Source organism: Anabas testudineus, chromosome 24 (assembly GCF_900324465.2).
Source record: "Anabas testudineus chromosome 24, fAnaTes1.2, whole genome shotgun sequence".
In the NCBI taxonomy this organism is placed as follows: Eukaryota; Metazoa; Chordata; class Actinopteri; order Anabantiformes; family Anabantidae; genus Anabas; species Anabas testudineus.
Genome location: NC_046632.1, coordinates 6,646,655 through 6,672,289, shown reverse-complemented (window position 1 = coordinate 6,672,289; position 25,635 = coordinate 6,646,655). Strand labels below are relative to the sequence as shown.

The window sequence follows — 25,635 nt, the reverse complement described above, 5'->3', positions numbered from 1 at the left end:
CCAGTCACTGGTTAATCAGTATTCCTGGCTACTATTACACCATGAAGACAAAAGAACACTCCCAGCAACTCAGAGAACAGGTCATTGAAAAGTATAAGTCAGGGGATGGATACGAAAGAATCTCCCAAGGCACTGAACATCTCCCAGAGTTCAGTGAAATCCATCATCAAGAAATGGAAGGAATATGGCACATGTCTAAATCTGCCTAGAACAGGCCGTCCACACAAACAACGTCGCTGCACATCACCACAAACACACCATCCCCACTGTGAAACACAGTGGTGGCAGCATCATGCTGTGACTGCAACCAAAGGTGCATCTACTAAATACTGACCTGAAGGGGGTGAATATTAATGCAAACACTGATTTTACCTTACATATTGTTATTTAATAGACATTACTTTGTAGAAACCTGTTTTCACTTTGACATTAATGAGGTATATTTCTGATTGGTTTTTTTTGTTTGTTTGTTTTTGTCAAAGTTTATTGATCATGATTGATTTACAATGTCAATAAAAAGATGAAACATCCAAGGGGGTGAATACTTTTTATAGGCACTACACACACAGAGCTGAAACCACATGGAATGACTCTAGTATTATGTATGTATTCTATGAGATTCATCAGGTTGTGCATCAGCTGACATGAAAACACGCTGGCCGACTCCTCTACTGAAATATACAGTTTGACAAAAGCAGTCATGACCTCCTTAATATTTCCTTCTCTACAATATTCACATATTTAGATTAAATGTTGTACAGTAAGTTCCCCCTATTAAGATATTAGGAGTTGGAACAAAAAAAAAGAAAAGTTGAACATGACTGTTGTAATTAAGGAATGGATTAGTGCAATATAATAAGGGAACAAGAGCAGAAGTGCTGACAAGGAGGAGGGGGGGTGCTAGGAGGAGACAGGGACTCTGGCTTGTGTGACATCCTTTGGTTTATCTTCAGGAGAAGGAGGAAGGAAAAAGTGGTGTGGACATAGCATTAGAGCAGGCAGAATAGCTATATCACAGATGTCAAGATGTCATATCAGGATGCAGGGCAAGCAACTAAAGCGCAGCCGATCGACCACATGAGAAATTATAAAAACAATCATTAGTTGCAGCCCTAAACCGGTGTGTCTCCAGTGGTCAAGTCTCTGTCAACTGTCACTTGATCTGCAGCAAAATCCTGTTTCTTACTACAGTACACCCATGCTAACATTTCCTTGTTGTCCGTGGTGAGACTAGCTGCCTAAAGGTCTACCTGCCAGTCGTAAGGCAAGTCACGTGGAACAAAGGTGAAGGGAAAAAAAAAGAAGAAGCATGAGAAAGACAAACAAAAAACAACAACCTCAAGCCAAGTCGTCCTCTTGACAAGACAGGGTCAATCTCAAGTCCTCAATAAAAACTTGTTCCACTGAACCCTTGAAAGCCTTTCTAAAATGAGGCTTCTACAAGCCAGAACAGGCTGAGATGAAAGTTGATTTGACAATCCAGTAGAGCTTTTATCAAATGTATGTTTTCATTATTAAAGTTAGTTTAGAGCTGTGTTGGTGTCCTGACCTGGAGTTAAAGAAGCCCTGCTGTGGTCAAGTTTGGTAGGGAAAGCACACCGTCCTACACCGCGTCAGACACCCAAGAGTAACCTGCACAATGTCTAACATCATCTCATCCTCTCACCCTCAATACATCATCATTCCACAGGTGAAAATGCAGCTCGGTGATAGCAACAGGCAGTTACTTAGGATGTGTCAACAAAAAGTGGGAGCTGACTGAGCATGTTTTTGCACAGCTTAATGGGACAATACAGCAGATAACCTCAGACTACCCATCATGCAAGCCCTTAAAGTGAGCGGCTGCATTAATTAATGTTAACGGTTAGGGTCAGGTCCGGACTTGATTTTGACATGACGGCAGACCACTTCTAAAACCGGGCTTTGCAGATGTGGGTTTGCTAAATTGAACCTGTTCAGAACTCTGCTAGAAAGACATGTGTAACAAACTCCTTTATGGTGGAGTATTTAAGTTTGTGCGGAGAATCCCTCATGAAGAAACTGCTTCTGTCAGTGTCATTGCGCTGTGGCACACAGGAGAGAGGAGGGGGAGAGAGCTTCACTTCATCTAAAGCAGTTTGTTTGGTTTGATTGCCTGAAAGCCTCCTAAAAAACCATCAGACATACCCACATTTATCCATTTATCCACAGTGACAACACTCACTCTCGCGTTCTCTCTTTCACACAAAAACACACACACGCACACGCACACAGACAAACTCAAATCAGGAGAAGTAAGACGACACACTCCATTAGCTGCTCCTTCACCCTGTCTGGTTGAACACCGTTAACATTGAGCTGACAGTGCAGGCTTGTGTTCCCCGGAAGCACCTTAGCGCTGGACCATTCCTGAGCCATTGGCTTACAAATGGAACAAACATGATTGTTGTGCTAAGATGCTTTGGGGGAAACGCAGTCCTGTAGCCCAGTTTAGTCTAGTGTTCAGCATTCCTGGCAGGCGAGGAGAGGGGAGCACACAAGCTTCCATGTAACCTCAGAGTGTTGTGGAAGCTAAGAAATCCAAGTTGATTAATGAATTATCCCTTTCTTACTCTTCCAAACCAGGAAATATTGATGCTCTGACTGAGATGTATTCTTCGACCACATTGTAGCCCCTTCTGTCATTGACTAAAGGGATCTGTGCTTCATCATGTATCACAAATACTTCTTCTTTCATATGTCACGTGCACAAAACCAGCCCCACCCTGTCATACTCCTTCCCTCTGATCGATAGGTCCCCAGCAGAACAGCAAGGGGTGTTGAGTCCTTAATGCCCCCCGCCTCCACCTCTGTGCAGGACAGGGAGCTTCGTGACGATTAATTCATAAGTGCGACTGCCCCTCTACCCTCTACTGCAGATTCTTCAGGATGCGTCCATAGCGAAAGTCGTAGACGTGCCGGCAGAGATACACCAGCTCGGGGTCAACATCTGTGGGCACACAGCGGTGGGAAGGGGGGGCGAAGTCAGGGCGGCAGGGCACCATGCTGGCGCAGCCAGGTGTGGCGCCTTCAGCACGCCGCTTCACCAAGGCACAAAATCTAAGAAAGGAGAGAAAGAAAATATCCATATGGTGACTTTCTGTACTATATAAGGTGAAATCAAGCACAAATCAAACATCTTCATGCTTCTGTACCTTTATTTGAAAATAACAAGCAACTGAGCTGAAAAGATATTTGTCAGTGATGTCTAAGCAAATGTTCATGGCCTAGTGTTCCCTCAAATTCATTAACAGTTGCAGTGTCACTGACGTGTGATAAGAATGTCAGAAAAACAGGCTTCCACATATCTCAGAAGCTCAAGTGTAAATTGAAAGCAATCCTTCTCAAAAGATTTCCTGTTAATGATTACATCTGGGCTGTGTTTGTGTGTGTGTGTGCGTGTGGGTACTTACCTACAGTACTGGGCTAGTGGGAGAACATAGCATCTGTCTTCTATGCAGGCCACACTATTTTCATCCTGATGCCGAGAAGCGAAAATCTCATTCTGAAACCAACAGTGGGTGTACAATGTCACATCAACACAAGTGTTTCCTATTGCGCTGGGGGAAGGCTGAAGAAAATGACAACAATTTTTGACTGTGAGCGCAGAATGAACTGTAATTGTTGGGGGATTGTGCCTCAGTGTTTCTACTGTATGTGTCAACACACACACACACACGCACCAAATCCGGCTCTACTCGACACACGCTGCAGACATCCACCGTCAACAGAAACATGAGCAGTGTTTCACTGTGTTCAACTTCTAACCATGAAATTCTTCTCTTCTCTTCCCCTTTATTTGTGCACGACTGGAGTGGCATCGTTTTGGCATTGTGGTTACACTCAAGAGCTAACCAACTATCAACAGTTTCAGGGCTGCTGAGAGAAAGATAACAATGTCTCTAGCAGCAGTCACTTGTCCAGATATTTGTGCCTAGTGAGGCCATTTTGTTTATCCCCTCTTCACACATCATTTTCTTACGCATACAAGGACACCTCATTATTACTTTTTTATAATAAACAAATATCTCTAATACAACACATCAACATTGCAGCCTGATTCAAGCACATTGTACCACATTCAGACTGAAGAAGCTACTTGGATGAGTAGCGAAACGTTTCAAGTAACTAAAGGAAGTCCAGTTGCCATGACTCAACTTCCAGATTGTACCACATTATAACCGAGAAAATGTTAAAACCTAGCTCATTATTGTAAAATACTTTTCATCCAGCTTCTTTTTCACAATAAATGAGTTTATTTCAGATCTTTTTTACTGTTTTATTTCACATCACCACTTTTCCCAATGACAGTTGTCTTATTTTAGACAGTTATGTGGATGAGTCATTCAGACCAAAGCAACAGCCAATCACACAACTGCCCGTTCTCACAGGCAAAGACTTCAGGATGAAAAGCGAGATTGTGAAATGAAACAGTCATTGAGGAAAGATTGGAATAGAAAAAGTAAAACAAAAACATTGGATTTTAAAATTCACATTCACAGATTCACAGATTTGTTTAATTTCAGTTATTTGTGTTTAACCACAACCCACATTTTTTCACTATGTCGTTACTGTTGTTTGACCACTGGGTAAAATTCGCACATTTGCCACAATCCAACTGAGCCTCACCTCACAGTGTGTGCTGGGATCTCGGCCTCCCTGGGTGTGCTCAGGTCGGTAGTACCAGAAAAGACTCATCATCAGCTCTCCTGAGGCAGCAAATTGAGACACACACACACACACACACACATAGAGTGCACACATTGGTACAGGTAAACAACCTTGATGAGACGTCCCCTCATCTATCCATGCACAAAAACAAATCATCATATCTCTCCATGATTTCCCCCTACCTGTTTTGGGGTCCTCCCACAGCGCTGATATCTTGGCAACATATGGGAGGGATTTCTTCCTGGGGCCTGATCGCAGAAGCACAGTGTCTCTGACATGTATCACTTCACCGTCCCTCTCGACTCCTTCGTAACACTGCCGCAGGGCCGACTCATCCTCTCCCTGAGACACGCACATGTGCGTGCACACACAGACAAGGACAGATATAATTCTCATTATAAAGACAAAAAAGAATCTGTCACACAAAGCTGTGTGGTCAAAACACAATTATCTTTTCCCCAAGAGCTGATTTTTTTTTTTTCTTTCTGCCAGGCAGCTGTGTGGATGCTAATGCTTATACTAGCTCTACTACAGTATTATCGGGTAGTTTGAGAGGATAAGTCTAACGAGAGACAACCAAACAAGAACCTCTTTAATCTCCATCTTCACTCTACACAGATGCACTCACAAATAACCTACCGCAATAAAGACTTCCCTCTCTGTGGGCATTCCCACAGGCCGCCAGCCGTTAGTGGCACGTCTGCGGCTGACTTTCTTTTGTTTGGTGCTGCTGAGGCTTGGCACAGGTGATGTCTGTTTCTGGGACAGCCGGGTACGGCCCATGGACAGGGAGCCGTTGGAGGGCTTGGTGGTCTGTGGGCATGTTCTGGCCAGCTTTAACCTGGCCTGTGGCTGATCTCGTCCTGACAGGGGGGCCAGCAGGTGGGGATTAGTCTGTGTAGAAGTGGGCACGCTGGACAGAGGGCAACTGGATATGGGCAGGGAGGATGGGGCTAGAAGGGAGGGGCTGTGGTCACCCTGAGGGGAGGAGTAACCCTCTGGAAAAGTAAAGGGTGAAAATAACACTTTACAATAATACTGCTAGAAAGCGAAAAAGATGAGAAAGACGAAGTGACAACATCTTCCACATGACACAAAAGATGACATTCAAAACAAAGCACACCTTTTATCTCTTCAGTACACTCCGATTTTCTGCTGACCTGATGCTTTAGTAGCCGATTTTGTTCAGTAGCTACTAGGTGGTTCGCTTGCTGTTGTTCAGCAAAGGTTACGCTAACTTGCATGGTTCCAGTGTGTGTCAGTGTTTTAGCTTATTCATCAGGCCACTTCTAAACGCATTTGTTCTGGAAAACATAACAAGCCAGCAGATCCTATCGAGGAATATCTAAGTCAGAGCCCCGAGCTATCATTTTCAAAGCTCGTGTAAAAAGAAGGAACAGAAACATCCTCACTTGTTGGGCCGCACAACTAACTCAAGGCCCACACTGAAAAACAAAGGCTCTTTAGTTGTGTAAGTAATAACTCTGTAAGTATATGAAAGGGTTTCTTTTATTATGCCAACCACACAAGGAAGGCTTAAGATGAGTGATCAGAAATTTAAATAAACCTGTCCATCAACTTACTCCAAATGTTAGTTAATGTGTTTTTGTAGCTTTAGCTCTTCTGGGCTTCAGTAACTGTCTAGATTATAATCATATGTTTATGTCTTTGGTTAAATGCACCGAGGGGGTTTGAAAGCTCTTAATTTTCCACTCACCTGTTTTAATGTTGTGTGTGCATCCAGTGCATCCCGTGCTGAAAGAACAAGCCCTGCTGTTGACAGGGGGCATGGCTCTGTAGGTGTAGCCACTGATCCCGCAGGCATCGCCGTAACAGGGCGAAGCCACAGTGTTGCAGTAGCCGGGGTGGGCCAGCCCTGAGGTGTGTGACACTTGCGAACTCAGTATCTTGGAGCCAGTCATCTGATTAGGACACAAACTGGAAGGGGGGAAGTTCAGAGATCGCGAAGCCAGAGCTGGTGATGTCGTTCCAGTGTGTTTCGGATGGGCAATGTGGACGTAGTAGCTGGAAAAGCAGTGGTCAGCCGTGCAGAGGCAGGGGTGAGGGCTGAGGGTGAGGGCTGTGTGCGGGTGAGAATGAGTCAAGGACGGTGAGGTTACGAGGCACTCACGCTTCACAGGGGTCAAAGCTGAACTAAGAGACTGATCGTCCGATTGTCCATAGGGCTGCTGGTCCAGAAAGAAAGCCAAGCGATGGCAGTATTCCACTGACCCGTCTGTGGGACAACAGTAGTATGGGCTCAGTTCAGTCTCCAGCTGCTCTTCCTTCACCTGCTTTAGTGGATATGCTAGCATGCTGCGAGACTGGTAGCCTGGTTTGGTAAGTCTATGAGTGCAGTTGCCAGCCTCCCACTCAACTTTAGGCTCGAAGTCAGCCTTTTTCTTGCAGGCTGTGCAGCCACTGTGCAAGGGAGGAACCTTTTTCCCTTTCCGCTTTTGAGATCGCCCCTTGTGTTTGACTTTGACTCTGGAGTGCTGCTTTGGGGTTGACACCGCAGCAGGACCCTTACAGTCTGATGTGACAGTAGCTATGGGCGCAGCCTTTATTCTCTGTTTACTGGTAGCAGAGGAGCTGGTTAACTTTAGCAGGGCTGCAGCATTAAGTCCAGCTAATCGTCTGGGGGCAGGGGCATCAAGACTCTCCTGACTCATACTGCTACTATCACCACCTCGGTTGACCTTGACCTTTTTGACCTTCTTGACTGGCTTAGAGCTTTGGCACAGTTCAAGTTTGTGAGGCGTGGAGGCTTTATTGGTGTTTCCCCGTGAAGCCTTCAAACCTCCAGGGACACCACCTCTGACTAGATCTGCATCCAGGCAAGCCCCTCCATTTCCAGGTTCTTCCTGTCTCCTGGCCTGTTTAGCTGCTGGCTGAGGGTCAGTAGCTCTTTCAAGCAGTAGACTGTTCACTGCCTCAGCATTGAGAGAGGCCAATCTGCGCTTGCGTGGCTGCAGGACATGGACACACTCAGCATCTCTTGGTCTGTTTTTCTTTGATTTGCTTTTTGGTAAAGACTTTGCCTGTTTTTGTTCTCTGCGTTTTTGTTTTTTGTGTTTCGGTTTCAGAGTAAGCTTTTGCTCACTTTCTTCAGAGCTCTCCTGATCATGGATATTTTCCTCCAGCCTTGTGAGGAGGACATGGCAACTCAGGCCCTCCCCATCTGAACCTCCAGTCCTCCCCCGCAGAGGATACAACTTCCTGTCCCGCTTCTTGTCACGTCTCTTGTCCAGTTTTGCTTTCTGATGTGATTTTTCTGTTTTCCCTCTCTTGTCAGTCATCGTCTTGGCCATGCCTTTACCTTGTTTAATAATCTCACTTATCTTCTTTGTCCTGCCATATCGTAGTGAGCGCTCAGGCCCGGCACCACCCATTGTACCACCATGTGGCCAAAAAGGACAGTTGTCCCACCACTCCGCACTACTGTGGCTCTGCCTGAGGGAACCCTTCTGCCTTGCGTGAGTCATCACATGCTTCTCCACGGATCCTAGAGATAGGAGACCGACATGTGGTGAAAATTCAAGAATGTCCTAGTTTTAGTAGGATCTTTACATGCTTACAGTCTACAGATGAGCAGCCAGTGATCTATAAAGAAGTTCAAAATACTTCAAAAGCAGTGCTTTTAGTTTGATCCATACCGAGCTGGGTCTGATCTGCTCATGTTCAACATCTTTCTGCCACACAGTTCACAGTTTCTGCCACACTGACTGATCAGAGCAGGATTTATGGTCAAGGCCAGTAGCCGGGGAGTAGTATGGACCAAATGATGACCATTACCATTATCTGAAATATTTTTATTATCATTGCCTAAACTAGACAAAGCTGGGAGGTATTTTGTGAAGTGGCAAGTACCGAGGCACAAAGAAAATGAAAATAAGCTCCAGCCAGCAAGACACAAACAAAGATATTGACTATTTTACATCAGCCTTCAGCTTAGATTTAAACAACAGCTGATGGAAAACATAAAGAAGACTAATGATTAGTAAATTCAACTGAATGCTTTTGTGTTTAGACTAAATATATTTACTTCAGCTATTATATGCCTGTTTAAGATCCTCTCAATATAACATGTTTGTGAGTGTGTTTTAGTGCAACTGATGCTCTGTCATTCATTCACTGCTCTCATTGCCTTATCACCTAGTGTGCACACAGCATGCAAATAACAGCTTGTTAAGGCCAATTGTTTAGTCTGAAATGTTTAGTCTGAAAGGAAAATGTCAAAAAGGTCCTGGAACAACATCAAACTCTACTGGAGAAAAAAGACAAACGTAAATGCTGATTAAACTGAGTGACATTTTTATCACTTTAATTTCATGGCTTGAAAATACGTACTGTGTAAATGTTGAGAATGTGTTATGAAGAGAAAGAGAATCTTGCGCATACATCTACTTATACTGGAGGTCATAAATATTTATTGTCTGCCTAATGAGATGGATAAACTTGTAAAGACTAAGATTCACATTTAACAGTGTACATACAGCTGATTCTGCACAACAAAGGAAACTATCCACAGCAAATTCAACTGTGCATTTTCGTAAACTGAATGGAGCTTGCTTTACAACTCCAAGAGCTTCTTGTCCTACCTCATTATTTCACACAGTTAGTTAAAATCAGTTGATGAAATCCCCCTCTCGAAGACTGCAGACGTGCAGACTTACAGCATGTTCTTGTTTTTCTCTTCTCTTTGTGCAAGAAAGTGGAGTTTTAACATTTTCCCATGCGAGCTTTAGATCCTATAAATCCTACAGTCTTGTAAGTGTAAGTTTTTTTTTATAATGTTTACTTCATGGGGATGCACTTCATGTACTGCAGGCCAGGGCGTCTGTTCAGACTAATGTGGCTGTGTGAAGCACTGAGAAGCACCGTGGCTGATGCAGATTTCACTGCAGTGTGAACACATTCAAGACTGGAGATTTTGGCGCAACTCAGCACTAATTTACTGTCAAAGCCTTGTTTGATTTTGTTGGCACCAGTCTGATTGGGCTTGTGCAAGTGCAAAGACTGTCCAAGACTGAAATGTGTGAGTGATCCTGACTATATCCAATATGAGTTTAGCTCAAGATGAAAACTGAAGACAACTTCCTGAATTTACATTCACATGGAGGTAGCACTGACATTAATTGAGAGTTTTAGCACTTCTGTAATTTAACTTCAGAAGCATTAAAAGAAGCTGATTTAAATGTAACTAATGTTGAAGTGGCCATCTTTTTTCTTCTTGGGAACATGAGCATGTTACTCAGTGACAAAATCAGGTATTGTGTGATGCCTCACCTCGTTTTACCCTATCACAGGACCGCTGACTCCAGACTGTGCTTCTCAGACAAAATCTAATCAGTTCTGTAGTTTGACCTTGCCGACTGAGACTGAAATTCAATACAGAATTACTTACTATACAAAACCTAAAATTCAGACCTGTTTTCACTTCGCATTAAATAATCATGTCCATATTTTTATGTCAATTTACACCAACTCTCCCACATCAAGCCAATATTTTCTACTCAAAAGTGGCCTAGTTTAAAAGCCTTGATACCTGGCTTTCATCATGATTTTTCTAAAACCATAAAAAGACAATTTTCCAGCAGCCGTTGTGGGTCACCGCTGAGAAGTGTAGGTGGGAGAGGAATAACCTCTACGATATTATCTCACGTGGCAGCATTCTGGCCAAACAGCAATTTGGCTCTTTAAATACAGTTAGCCCTGGTGATCCTCAGGAAGCAATTTCACATTTACGGGAAGATCAATGACCCTGCGCTCCGTCTCTAATTGGTAAGAAAACAGATCATCAGTTCCTCTCAGAGCATCTAACAGCAGGCACAACAGGATACCCTTTCTTTTTTATGATAAAACTGGCAAGATTTCTGAAGGCCTTTGGGAATCTATGTATAAAGCACAAACCCAGAAGGATTTAAATAATGATTCATCATCAGCACACATTATTGAAATTCAATGATCCGTAATAGTATGGGTGTATAAACAGTTAATTGTTAACATAGTCTAACATATTTGTAACCATATGAGGATAATCAGTGTGCATTTATAAATACAGTTAATTTTACTAGACAGTTGCACTTTTTACTAGTTATGCAGTTTGAGTTGGCGCCTGCATAAACTGCACCAGTACCACATGTGGGTTTAAAATAAAGCTTTCTGAATTTTAATATAAACAACTGCAGGATTTGATTCTATATATATGTAAAAACAGTTGGTTCTGCACAGTCTCATTGATCTTTACTACCTAACATATCAACATAGTGTAAATATAGCCACTCTTTATTTCTATCTTTATCAAAACACTAAAACGACACAACCCATTGCCTTTCATTGTGGACTCCTCTTCCTCCTATTTCTAATCTCTTCCACACTATTAAAAGCACATCTGTGATGGGCAAATCACTTTTTGGCTGAAGTGTTCACACCTCACGTCCACAATAAGGTCACAACATGCAATAAGAGACCACGGTGCCTCATTGTAACGGGTCACAGGCCACAAAGGTTCAGGAAACGCTGCATTAGCCCATCCATAGGCAAACTGGTCGCTGGGTAAAAGCCACACATCATCAACGGCCATCGCTTATTACACCTGTAATCAATAAATCATCCACTGTGTGCAACTTTCAGGTAAAACACACATCACAAATGAACAGCCATCTGGGTAAGGTGGCCCCAACTTGAGCCATCCTCCAACAGCCAGGTGGATGTTTTACCTAGAGGAGATAAATGACGGCAAGAATTTCCAACAGTATGTCACTGTTGTTGTTTTCTTGGGGAGACTTGCGCCGCAGCTTTGAGCTTGACCTACAACACCATCCGATCAGATGTCGAGGCTGTGGACACATGCATGCCTAGAGGTGTGCGTGTGTACTTCATGCATCAATATACAGGCTGCCGTGGCCGAGGAATACAGTATGATGGGATACAGTACAGCTTGACGTAGCTTGCCCATCTGAAGTAGCCAGCCAGGCTCTAAATATGGGCTGGAGAGGGGAGGGGGGCGAACGAGCGCACACACACACACACACACACACACACACACACACCAAGCAAAATAAAGGGCAGTCACCCTCCTGATAACATTTCCTAACCGGATTCCTGATCCCCGACACGGTGGCTGTTGTGATCAGAGTCCTAGTTGAGCGCTGGGAGGATCTGGCACGTAGCAGCAGCCTGTGAAACGCTTCTGGTGCACGAAGCGAAAAATGGGTTCTGCGCTCCTCTCTGGACGGCTGGGCAGTCGGAGCAACTTCAGACATTCAGGGCGAAATAGCAAGCCAAAATAAAAAAATGAGAGATGGTAACTTACGGCTCGCCGACACGCTCCCTCCTACCAGCCAGGAACCGTCGAACAAATCTGCGGGCTAAAGGGGTGGTGGGGGGGGGACGGTGGGGGAAGTGGGGAGCCGGACTGGTGCGATGGCAGAGCTCGGTAACTGGGAGAGCTGGGGAGGAGTGGAGAGAGGACGGTCGGTGGCGCTGCCTGCGAGATGTGTGTGCTCTTCCTGGTTGGGCTTCCACCGATTTGCAGCAAACTTCATCTGAACCAATTGCCATACGGAGCAGGCTGGCTTGACACCCCCGTCCTCCAATGACGGACAAACAGCTGTTTATTGTGAAGGGGGGATAAGAAACTAAATATTTGCAGTATCCGATGGTAACTTGCTTCCAGTGTATTGAAACGCACGGCGCTACATCATAGGCAATGGATGTTACTGCCCCCCCCACCCACCGATACGCCGAGACACACACACACACACACACAGCCTCACCCTGTCATTTGTCGTGACCAGTCAACCACCAGACTGTTAAAACACGTCTGCAGAAATGTAGATGGAGGGTTATTAAAACCGATATCAACAGTGCGCCATGTGGTGTCGGGAGATCCGGGTTTTAAATGCTCCCCACTTCACAAAGTTCTGATCACTTATGAGGTGCGACCATCTTCATCACACCCTTTACCTCTTGTAAACAATACGCTGTGGAGTTACACTGTCATTTCTATGTAAATGAAACTCTCCTGATGGGGTTGGTGGTGGGGGGAAACCTTTTGAAACAATCAGACTACACATGAAGTACAGTCGACCTTAATGTGATGAGAGGAGAGGGGTTGTTTTCTCTTAGCGTGCTCCAACAGTTCTAGGAAATTCAAGCAAACACCATTGTGCATTGTTGGGATATGTTGTGTAACAATACACTACACACTGACAGTGGAAGAGATGTATTCAGACTCTTTATAGAACTACAAGGAGAAATACCACATAATACACATCATCAACACGCTGCATTTCATTCATATGTGGAGGAATACATCATTTATGCACTTATATTAGACTTTGATCCATTTTTTTGACACAACCACAGTCTGGATTCTGGTTTCCTCAGATTGTAAAAAAGTCTCTCAATTATCAAACCAAATATTAGGTTTATCTGTTTTAAATGCATCTGGCCCGTAAAGAGCATCAACGGCCACTGTGTTTTTCTTTTCATTAAGACTACAGCATGAATTGAAAGGCGTTTTCTTGTCAGCTGTTATGTAGCCTGAAAGAACCCGAACCTGCCATCAATGAAGTCAGCCACTACCTGATCCAAACCCCAGACTTGTTTAATGGCAAGAAATGAAAGTCATAAAAAATGAAAAAGCCGAATTATACGCTTACACACTTCTATGAAAGAGCTGAATACACACTTATCATGTCAATTCAAAAGCTGCCTGTTACCGACTGAGCCTTTTCATGCTCTAGGAAAGCAACTCAAGTATTAAGTTAAATTATCAGTACCCTTCACGTTATAGGGAGGCTGCTCAAATCAGTGATATTGTTACACTGTAAATGAATGGCTTACATTTCAGACAAGATCAAGATTTTTATGTGGACAATGGACTAAATGTGACCTGATGAGTGCCGTAAGACAAACACAGTGGAGTATTTAGCTAAAGTGACCGATCTTTTCCTATAGCAGCTCACGGAGACCAAAACAAAATGTTTTCAGCTTGTTCAACTAAAAAAGTCTAATCTAAGAGTCTAATCATGATGATAAGATTATATTTACCTACAGTAAATCTAAACCCCAACAGTGCTGTAAACTTTACCAAAAAGTCACATATTAACAATAATTAACTAAATGTTTAAAAAATACATCAGAGAAATGCTAAAATCAACATTTTATTTGACAAGGGGACTGCTATGTACCCATCCCTAAAGAAAATGGAGCATGGCTGATTTAGAGAAACTAAACTTTGATTGTGGATAAACCTCACCTAGCTGCTGCGAGTCTGCAGCGAGCGAGTGCACTGATGTACGGTGAAGAAGCTGCTTACGCTGGACGAGTTTTCTAACAGGTTTTAGTGGACAGTCTAGATACGTGTGAATTGCTTCTAGTGACTTGAGGCAACCTTTCAGTTCTGTCCCGTGATGAAAATGATGATATATAGACGCCCTCACTGCCGACGGCTGATACAACGGCAACTCATACTTTAAAGTGCCGCATTGTCAGACTATCTGAAAGACATTTGTTTCATTCTAGTGCATGGCCAGAGACTGATACACCAATAATTCATCACTTTTAACTGTCCTGAATTACTAGTGTGTATTGGAGGGCATCACTTTGAGCTCAGCTGGCCGCCTTTGTTGCATGTCACACCCTAACGCTCGCTCTCTTCCCTCATGTTTCCTGTTTACTCCTCCACTATCCATCTATCAAATAAAGGCTAAAAATGCCAACAGCAACAAAAAAAGAATTTAGTGTAAAAAGAAAGTTGATATTTTTTTAGTTTCTTAGTTTTTAGAGGGTCAAATAAATGACTGTGACACAACAAGGCAATTAAACCTCTGCTGGCACATTAATATGTGAATGTGAGTCCCTGCTGCCCCGAAGATCAAACACCCATTATCCCAGTTGAATTTGTTCAATAACTAAATTCTTTATTTGGCTGTCCCACATCTCAGCGCTATTGCTGCAAACTGACAGCCCACACAAAAGAGTCAGAGTTACTGTGGTCACAGAGGAAATTGATTGATTCAATGATCAGAGAACAGCTTCTACCCCCCCGGATTAATTATTAAATTAAACATATAGCAGTAAAAAAGGGCAACGTCACACGTGTTCTGATTTAAGGTTATTCACAAGGTCAGCGGAGCGCACTCGAGTACTGTAAAATATGTCTTAAAAAGAAATGAACAGGTTAAAAGTAAAGCATATGTTATCAATTTAAGATAATTGATCTCATACCTGGGCTACAGGTACAGGGTTTATTCAGTGCAATGACAGTAAATGAACATAAACAAACCTCTTCCAATGAAACCACGCAACCATGACACTAAAGTTGCCTCTCATTAGAAGGAGCTCCTGTGTGGAGCTGCTCAAATGACAGCCAGTGTAAACACACATGGGTGCACAAAATATGTGACTAAATGTCAACACCCACATTGAATTAAAGTTATGGTCGTTGAAATAGGCTGTGATTATAAGAGTGTATGCGTAGCAGTCACTTTAAAGGATGTTGTATATCCTTGTCGTAATTGACACTCTCTCTCTCTCTCTCTGACTTAGTTGGACAACGGACGGTACTGGAGATTTGTGGAGTTACACAGCTTCCCCCATTAATTGCAATCCATGCAAAAATAAAGCTAAATACTAATGAATATCAATACATACAAAATAAATTTCATTAAAAGAATGTGCTACAAATCCAAAAAACTATAGCAGTGGACTCAGGTTTTATTGATTATTTAAGCATTAGATTTGTACGTTGGCAGAAATCCATTTCCAAGTCATAGCAGATTGACTTCACAGTAATGGGTCAGTTATTAGTCCTGCATGGGTATTTAATGATGGGTCTAGGTGTGAGTCATTAAAACACTTTTACATTAAGTTTTATGACATTTACAATGGTTTAGTGAGGTGGGGTGTGGTCTACTGGATTTAAAAGAAAACGTGGTAAAGACGTACTGTGTGGTATGTATGTCTGCAGCAGAAACTCCAAAAGATTAATGTTCAACTACAATAAACTCTTGTGTCAAACACTGACCTGGCCAGATCAGTTTAAGAGCATTTTCACAATACTCTCTTGCTATGACACAAAAGGAGATACTCAGATATGACAGTGTGAACAACAAAGAGGATTATATATCTGAATAGTATCCCATAAAATACAGAAAGAAAAAGAGTTGAATACATAACCGGGCTACACTTCCTCTTACACCTACATTATATTGCCTAATTTGGTGACTGATCCACGCTGCAGGAAAGTACATTTACTCAAGTACTGTACCTCTGAATTAGCATTTTTACTTTAGTTAATCTTTCATTTAAAAAATGTCACTTTTACATTTTTTCTTACATTTCAAAGGCAATGTATTTTTACACCACTGCATTTATTTGACAGTTATAATTACTACTTGCTTTGAGATTTTTACACTAAAACTTATGACGGGCTTGTTAAATACACAACACTGATTTGTTTTTGGCTTGCGGCACCTTATAAAATGCGTGTCTTTGAGTTCCCTTGCTATATTTCAAATGTCTGCCTCGTTAGCAATTCCAAAGAGTTATTTCCCCTCTAAACTTCTCACATGGTTTCATTTAAATAACTGTCTGATCCACAGAGAGGTTCAATTATCCTATATATTTCACTTTGTAAAAAACATTCAGTTTACATTGCAGATCATGAATAGAAATGTATTTAGCAGAAATTGGCTCCTCTTAGTTCCTCTTTCATTCTTATTGTCCATCATTAATCGAGTGACTGAATGACCTCACAACCCTTCAGAAACCGTTGGGCCATTAATACTATCAGAACCAAGCTGAACACAACATAGTTTAAGTATATAGATAGTCTTGAACAGTTAAATCAGTAATAAACATCTATTAATATCATCATTATTATATAATAAAGTATCAGCTACAGGGCTTCTTTTTCTGTTGACCTAGTCATTTCACTTGTGCTACTTTATGATAAGTTTGCTTAAATAGTTATGCACTTTTTTGCATAGAAGTCTGAATGCAGGACTTGTAATAAAGTATTTATATATTGTTATACTGGCATAAATATTATATTTACTTATCCACTCTGTTCCATCCTGCTCCCTGCTTCTTTAGGGTTTGCCCAGGCCTACAGGTATTACTCTTATAATATTACAGTAAATGAAATGTTTCAAAACTCACCAGTCAAGCAGAAATTTTTCTTCTTTTCTGATTGTTTAGAAAGGCAAGCCTCATTCAAAAGCTAAAGCCTTTTAAAAGTAAATAACTCTGCACGGCTGCCAAGCTGCTCAATGAGTCTGAGTCACAGAAGCCTCTGTCAGCACCTCTCCACAATCAGAACTATTTTGCAACACATTTCTACTAAAAATGTTAGTTAGTAAAGAATATGCAGACCTACTGCTCCCACAGCTGCAGGTTTCTGTAATACACTATCCTAAAAGGAAAAGTGAACCATGTATGTGCTGATGATCATTCCCCACAGGCCAAGCTTCAGGAGGTTCGTCTATGATGTCATAATAGCATCATCCCCTATGAGCTCATTGCCTTTATGACCTTATTGGCAAACTGTGATGTGGGTTAATTGCTATGGCATTTGTGGAGCCTCCTCGTTCACCTGGCACTATTCACCAATATTCCCAGTGTCTCCGTTTACAGTGGCTGGCTGATTTATGTCCACTCAGTCCGGAGTAGCCCGTTAAAGGCCCAATAAGAATCACATGAAAAGAGCAAATTGCACCCGCGAGAAAATGCCACAGGCGTCTGTGCCATAAAGTTTGTAACCCTCCATACGGGCGCGCACACAGCCTGCACATGAACGCACGGCTCTCAGCCCACACACACACACACACACACACACACACACAGGAACTGAAAGCAGGTGAACACATCGCGCATCTATCCCGGCCAATAATAATATCAGTACGCTCATGGACTACCGTGTCCCCGTCATTGACCTTGTGTGTGTGTGGACCACTGTTATCGCTTTGCGTTTACACTTTGGTGGCTGCTGCTGCTGCTGCTGCTGGTGGCGGCGGCGGGGGAGGGAGCTACGATAACACGCTGCACGGCCAGTCCAGAGTACCACTCCCTGGGATTCACCTTCATCCAACCATGGCCATTATCTGCCTCTGCAACGTCCTCCACACATGACCAACCAGCACACGCACGAAAAGAGGACAGCTGCCCATGCAAAACCCCCCCGTGTTCAGCCTGAATAGAGGAAAAAGGAGAAAAGCTCGGTGTAGGAAAGATAATGTGGAGCAGCCAGCACTCACCGTAACGTAGCTCTCTGTGTGGCAGCCACTGTCTCAGTGTAATCTCAGCCAGTCGGGGCACCTTGTTGTCCTGATGGCGAGCTGAGACAAGTTAGCCTCGCCGAGGTTTCACTTCTCCACTCGAGGGAACCCCTTTTATATATCTGTCGTCGAGGGGAGCAAACAACTCTCTCTCTCTCTCTCTCTCTCTCTCTCTCCACAAGAAGAGGTAACACTCCTTCCCGAGACGAGCTGGCTTTGCCCAGGCTGCGTGCTTTCCTTTTCTATCCCATCCACTCCTCCAACGCCAACGCGGCTGCAAACCCGGAGTGCAGCCGCTGGAGCTCCAGTGAGCAGCCCGCACACGCGTCGCTTCTATCCGTCACTTGGCATTAACGGTGTGCGCAGCTTTCAGTTTGCTCACCAGTCCCTGTGTGTTGCTACTGAACAACAACTAGCAGCACAACATGACTGACTGTCTGCAGCCCTGACAGGCGGGGTGGGCCGAGCCCCCCCCCCTGCTCCCATGCAAAGTGAAGAAATCCTCAGCAAAAGTCTCTCGAAGGTCCCTTTATATTTAAAAAGATCTAGGTAACAAATGTGTTTTACATAACGAGAAGAAGAACATCCTCATCCTACTTCGCTGCTGAAGCATGTGATGGCAACATGGTGAGCCTTTTAAAGGGGTATCCACGCGTAACTGCAGGCAGGGGTTGCCTCGCTGGATCCACCCCGCAAACTTTCTTCGAGAGATGCGCTGTGACATTAATTGGACACGGTGATGACTGGCAGACAGCCCGGAAGCACCTGTATACAAACTAGTGGGACTCAAAGGGGGGGCTCCGGGCCAGGAAATCCTTCCCCCATGGTGCCTGCAGGAGCCCCCGTGCCAAGAGCTGCAAGTATGAATCCAACCCAAAGTAGATTCCACATAACACTGAACACAAGTGAGAAGTTTTTCTGGATGAATACATGAACACTCAAGGCACAAGCCAGAAAGATGTGGACAAGATGTTAACATGGACTTTCCACATTGGTTTTATTATACAGTTCAAAAACACTGATACACTGATGAACTAAAAATATATATTACTATGGTAATAAATATTTATCTAAAATCTATATGTAATATGTAATGTACAAAGTACGCACCTGGCCCAGTTCTCCAGCTCCACTTAGAAAACCTCCATATTCACTGTTTGTCATAATTTAACTTCATTTTTAATGAATTTAAAGATTCAGTATGTAACTTTTTTTCTTTATACTTGAAGCATTTTGGAGCATTTCTAATATAATCAACATTTTTATTTCATGACAAGGGCTACCTGAAGTGCAGAGCCAACTGATTTTGAATGTCATGTTAGTGCTTGGTTAAGTATAGCTAAAAGAAGCACATCCTGCATTTTTATCTAATGTTGTGCCACCATCTTTTGGCCATGGTTTCTGCAGGGCCAAACTCTAATTTACTCTAATTTAGTGACTGTATTTATTGGTGCATCCCTAAATAATTCAGTCTGGGCATATGGTATAATTGTTTATCATTGGATGACAGTCACATTGTAATGATGCATCTTTACTGATGCTCATGCAAATCCAACATCCTGTACTAATGTTGCACAAGTCAGACCACAGACTCTATAGTCTAAAGTCTTCAACTGGTAGAAATTGAACGCATTTTAGTGCAGGTGCTTCTGCTGTTGGCAAATTAATCCATGTGTCCAGTTGAAAGGTGGTGTCACTGTAACCACATTAATAACTCCGTTTTCTTTTGTCTTTTATTCCAAAGCAGCATTCACAAAAGCATCATGGTTAAATTAGATTTTATTTCTGAACAAATTCAAATATTTTGATATTGTTAAAAAAAAGTCTTCCAAAAAAAAAGTGTTCAACAAGACAGAATGTTTTATGTCTCCTCCTCATTGGAATTTCAAATTATCCATGCATTTTATTGAAATTGAGTCTCTATGAACTCAATTTCCTAATTAAGTCTGACATGCTGTTTTTGAACATCTAACAGATCGCCACAAATGCCATACACATTTATATTTTCATTAACTGTGATTCTTTCCATCAAGCAACAGAATTCCTGAACAGTGAATTAATAAATTGGTTGACAAATGGTGCATGTCCATTGCTGCAGCTCCTGCAGATGAACATTTTATGCAATCACAAGAACTATAGCGTGACGCAAATACAAGTGCAGTTCTGAGTACCTTTTCTTTAGTTAAATGACAGTAAGGCCAGATTTTGTGTAGCAACTTCAGGCTCACTTATTACATAATGTGCCAAAAGTGTGTGCTTTTAAAACTTCCTGTATCACTGGTGAGTTGCACATCACATAAGATTAATCTGTCACGTTTAATACACTATCATAACTCAGGACATAATATTATGATTATCATAAAAGTCTCCAGCCATGTAATGTTCAATCATGTTAAAAATGTAAAAAGTTTCTTCATAATAAATCAGTGACTACATTAAAACTTTATATAAAAGGTTTTACAATAGAAAATACACATAAACATAGACTCTATCTAGCTGGCCAAGACAACCTAGGCCACAATGGTCCAAATGACCAAGGTCATGTCCAAGTCTCCACTTTGAGAAATCCATGAAAGAATTTAAGACTTGTCATAGTAGGAAATGCACAGGTGTAAAAAAAAATAACATGCACTCAAGTTACCAGGTTACAGTCAGCTTTTCTTCGAGAAAGCACCTTTTTTAATGTTTTATGAAAATGGGAAACTCAAATTACTGTGCCATGTAAACACTTAAAAAAGAAAGAAACAAGCAAATACAACACAAATACAAAATAACATCAACACAAATCTATGTGTCAGTATATACACAGAACATGTAAAGATGGATGAAACAGGTCAATAAACTTGAGTGCATGTTAATGCACTGACTGAAAGTGACCCTGTGCTGTTGCGGAAACCAGTAAATACTATTATTTAAATGTCTGCTTTTTCCACTGTGATGTATCAAAATGTAAAACTAGAAAAATGGAAACAGGATTATTTCATGATAGATTCTTAACATCACATGCACTTTTATTAACTGTAAAATAAGATTAAAGCAGCACACCATTACAAATTCTACAATGAAAACTCTTGTACTAGTGTCAGTAACGTATCACACCAACAAAATCAGCTTTAACACCGTCTGGAGACTAAATAGTAATTTCAGGAGTGGGAGAGTAGTGGAGCTTTTCACAGAGTCCTCTGATTCACACGGCCCACATTTCCTGTGTTATGTTATATCCTGCATAGAAAGCAAATGACTATAATATGACCTGTGGTGAACTGTGAATGTTGGGCAGACACTAACTACTTCTAAAATTATTTGTAACACACGTTCATATCCTCTCAGGATGAACTGTCATAACCTGACCTTTTCTTCCAATGTAGTGGCATTATCATCATCATTTTAGCTTTGCCATTATGAGCATGTTAGCATGATGAAGCTGGCATTTGTCTCAAAGCCAAAATGTGCCTTTGTGATTTGTGGAGAACCCAACTATATGTCTCTGTCTTAGCTTGAAATGACTGTGAAGTGATTTTTATGACGTGATGCAGGACTATATTTTACATTACACATTAAATGCATAAGGTTACTAGTAATCATTAACTGTCTGGCGCCTTAGGATGAAACAGTTAAACTAATATATGCCATTTGATCAGATCTCTGATTGACAATTATTGGATGGTGAACATGACTACTGCTTCCTAAGCTGTCCAGGCTCATTATGCAACACTTAGTTTACCCATTTACCGCCAGTGTGGAGCTTATCCTTAATTACACACACACAGACACACAACACACACTCACTCACACACAGTGGGATTCACAATTAAGCTGAATCAGGATGCGAGGTGATTGACGAAAAGGTTTTCTAAGTAGACAGTGCTTTTAAAGAGGAAAAGGGACAAGCTGGAACATGAACTGGTCCCATGTCAACAACAGGGTCCAGGAGCCCCTGTCCCTTTACATCTTTTTGTCTGCACACACAAAGAGAGACACTGATACATCCAGACGCTGCTCTTATAAATTCACTTCTCCACATTAAATGTTAACTTAACTGCTCTCTCTACAAGAAGGAGATTATCTACTAAAACATATTGTGCTTTTATCCACATATCGAAACCATTTATATACTGTAGTAATGGTTGGTTTGTATGTACATGACTTGTATTACTATTTCTGCCACACATTTCTATGTGATTACATGTCTTTTAAAGGGTTTTGACATGTCCCCTTAAAATTTTACACCTGTGATTAATAAGTGGAGAAACATTATGAGAGTTAAGTGCTTACAAATGGGTAATCAGGGAGATGTTAGGAAAGATGTCATTAAACTGATTTTACTTTTTTTTTTTTTTTGGTATGTTACTGTTGTGTATTGTAGGAGAAAATGTAGTGCGGGCGGTTAAACCACAAAATGACAGAAATGATGTAGAGAGCAACAATCAGTGTAAATCTTCTCTTGTTTTGTGATGTCAGCCTGTGGAAAAACATGTCACAGCTTCAAATCAGACACACTGCTGGTCTCAAGATGAAGCTTTGAAAAGCTCAGAGGTAAAACTTTAATGACTCCCAGCCTTCGATGTTTCCAGCAACCTCTTGTTTTCCTTTCTCCATAATGAGCACAACCAATCACCGATCTAGATTCTTGCCACGTTTGAGAACTTGTTAACAAGGGTGTCTGGTCAGTGATGCAGCAAATCATATTTCTGCCTTCTTCTGTGGCGAGAACACAGAAGTGACATATGTGCTGCGATTGTAGTCCCCGCTTTTAATAATGGATCGTTCTTTTGTCAGTCTACTGGGCTTGAGACTGTTTGTTTCATGCATAGGGCTTGTGGGCAATTTATTCCTCATCCTCGCCATCATTCAGACCAAGCACTCTCCAGTGAAGTCCTTTGAATTGTTTCTCCTCGGACTGGCTACAGCCAACTTGGAGGAAATTCTCCTCATGAACATCTATGATATTATCATCCTCAAGACTCTCTACTCCCTGGGCACTTGGTTATGTTGCTCACTCAAGTTCCTGACTGTGTTTGGTGAGATAACAAGCATCTTCTTCAGTGTCCTCATCAGTATCTTCCGCTACGAAAAGCTGAGAGACGCCAGCAAGAGGGCAAATCTCCCAGTCTACCTGGACAGCATCAGGTCAGCCTGGATGGTGAGTGGGATTTGTGTGATGCTCTCTATGCTGCTGAGTTTCCCCATTTTTGTCATAAACCTGCAAAGCCCAGCTGAAAATGTCACAAGGAGCAGTTGCCCTGCAGACTTCTTCCAGTGTAGTAAAACCTTTTGTCCCCAAATCAACTGCTTCTACAAATACCTGTTCGTCGTGATGTGCAACCTGCTGCCTCTGATCATCATCACAGGCACCAGCTGCCTCACCATCACGGTGCTGGTGAGCCAGGGGAAGACGCTGACCCCAGAGGTGTGTGTGAGTGGATCGAGCCACAGTGGCACAAAAGCTAAAAGTCTGTGGCTTCAGCGGAGCACAATAGATGTACTGGCAGCTATGGGTTTATTCCAGGTAGTCTGGATTCTCTATCTGGTCCTCCAGCTGACCTCCAACACATCTGACTTTACTTATAAGTCTGAAATGGAATTTTTTATCTCAACTACCTATCCATCCATCAGTCCCTATGTGTATGGGATAGGGGGTCACTTGTTCTCTCTCAAAATCTTTACAAAGAGGTAATGTGTCTTCAGAACAGACTTCCAAAGTTTACACATTGAAATTGTGATGATTTTTTCTTTTTAGTGATTAAATGTTATTAAACAGAAACACATTTTTAGCTAAGCAATAGATTTTTTATTCCATAACATTAAGAAAATGGAAATAACGTTATGTCACTAACTCACAAAGTTTGTTAGTTTAGTTAGATCTTTTATTAGTATACTGATTACAGCTTAGATGTTTGTACAAAGAAAGGACTGTCTTCAGATAAAATAATAATTTCTGGAGATGCTCTTTTACAGCCCTGCAGCAGGAGCTATGTTTGTATGTGATCATTGGATTTTGTTCACACCAAAACATGTGTTTATGGTCATCCTTCTATTGCACCTCTCACACAAAGCGCTAGCAGAATAATAATGTGACAGAGTCACCTTTTACTCTCCTTTACTGTTCTCTCTCACTGGAAGGTGAATATGGTTATTTTATATTTATGGACACTCTCTGCATCACATTCAAGGGATGATTTATCTCCTGTTTAATGTATCTGCTTAATGTTACATGTATTTATTTGCTAAACTACAACTTTCTTTATAGAATTTCAAAACATGTATTTCTGTTTCTGTTTTGATGTAACTCAGACAAGGGATACAGTTTGTAGTTAAGCTTTGGATGTCAGTGAAGTTATTATATATAGGTCACACATTATTTATTATGACTTTCAGAGTCTATGAAAAAAAAATGTTTGTTTAGCTATAGATATACTGTGTTAATATGGGATTTGATGTGTCCTTAAAATGCCAAATAAACCTACATTGAAAGTGTAAAAATGTTTTAGTGGCATGCTTAACATACATCACTGAAAAAAGCCTGTTCAGAACCACTACACTCTAATGTACATTATATACAACAGTACAAGCTACATGAGGATTTCTTCTGATTACCTGAGAAGATAAATTGTATGCATGTGAACCCTTTCCTCTGTCTTGCCATCTTAATTTGGGCATTAAATGGAAGTCTAACAAAATGTGGATCACTGTTAAACTGTATTATATATAATGGACACAGTCTAAATTCAAAAGCTGTTCTATTAATACAAAATGGTGATGATGGACTAAATATTATTCTTGTTCGTGGTTTACACTAAATTCCAAAAGGACATACAAGGTGTGAGTATTTATCCATTGTTTGTGCTAATTTCACATTAATAACATCATAATTCAACAGTTGTACAGGGTGTGTGATTTACATATAGTAAAGATGTCAATCTTTAGTATTTAAGAATGAATACAGACCAGTATGCTACATCACTCATCAGTCAACAACATTATTGTCCCTGGGTGGAAGTTATTTGTGTGGTAGTACAGTGGCCCATGACACAGACTAGTTTCAATTTGAGGGTAAGTTTAGTAAAGCTGTTTTTTTTTTTCTTTTTTGAGTACCTAAAATATTAAGATTAGATGTTATATTTAATTTTACACAACAGCTTATTTAAGTTGTCATCCCTGTCTAGTGTTGCACACGTTTGTACAACGTATTTTTTTACTTATCCATCAAATATTTCAAATATGATTTAGAATAAACTGTACAGTGAATACATTATCCTGTTTCATGCAGAACAAGTCGCCTGTTCTTCTGACGTTGTAAATAGAAAAACCACTTTCCAGGTGATTAGACTGGAGATTTTGCACCTACCCACATTTTGCCGTATGCATATTTCAAAGATAAATGTATTTAAAGATTCTGATTTAGCAGTAAGGTGTACTAGCCGTGCAGGCTGCAGGGCTGAGTGTTGCTCTCCCCGACAGGAACAGACTGCATCACCACGAGTTTCTCCACGTGGAATACAAAGGATGATCAGGTTCATGTGGGACCTTTCCACACTTCCTCGTCCTGGTTAGACCCCGCCCCGCTGTCCTAATAACATATTATTTTTTAATAGCGGAGTCATGTGTTCTTCTTTCTTTTTTTATTAGCGTAACTCCATTACAAGTCAACGGATAG

General features: G+C 41.6%; 2 protein-coding genes across 3 annotated transcripts; one reads left to right on the top strand and one right to left on the bottom strand.

Annotated features, from left to right (window-relative positions):
- Positions 1 to 453: 453 nt before the first annotated feature.
- Positions 454 to 18,575, bottom strand: LOC113149518 (bromo adjacent homology domain-containing 1 protein). 2 transcript variants are annotated; one of them, XM_026341697.1, is made up of 7 exons: positions 17,958 to 18,575; positions 6,407 to 8,194; positions 5,329 to 5,687; positions 4,872 to 5,031; positions 4,648 to 4,727; positions 3,432 to 3,523; positions 454 to 3,078 (listed from the first exon to the last, which is right to left on the bottom strand). In XM_026341697.1, the coding sequence occupies exons 2-7, from the start codon at positions 8,172 to 8,174 to the stop codon at positions 2,889 to 2,891; spliced, it is 2,649 nt and encodes an 882-aa protein (XP_026197482.1). In that variant the 5' UTR covers positions 8,175 to 8,194; positions 17,958 to 18,575; the 3' UTR covers positions 454 to 2,888. The 2 variants fall into 2 exon arrangements, with proteins under 2 accessions (XP_026197482.1, XP_026197483.1); XM_026341698.1 differs by lacking the exon at positions 17,958 to 18,575 and adding an exon at positions 12,008 to 12,206.
- A 4,162-nt stretch (positions 18,576 to 22,737) lies between these two features.
- LOC113149612 lies at positions 22,738 to 23,655 on the top strand. Its single transcript, XM_026341821.1, has one exon. It carries the CDS (start codon positions 22,738 to 22,740, stop codon positions 23,653 to 23,655), a length of 918 nt encoding a protein of 305 aa, XP_026197606.1.
- The last annotated feature ends 1,980 nt before the right edge of the window (positions 23,656 to 25,635 follow it).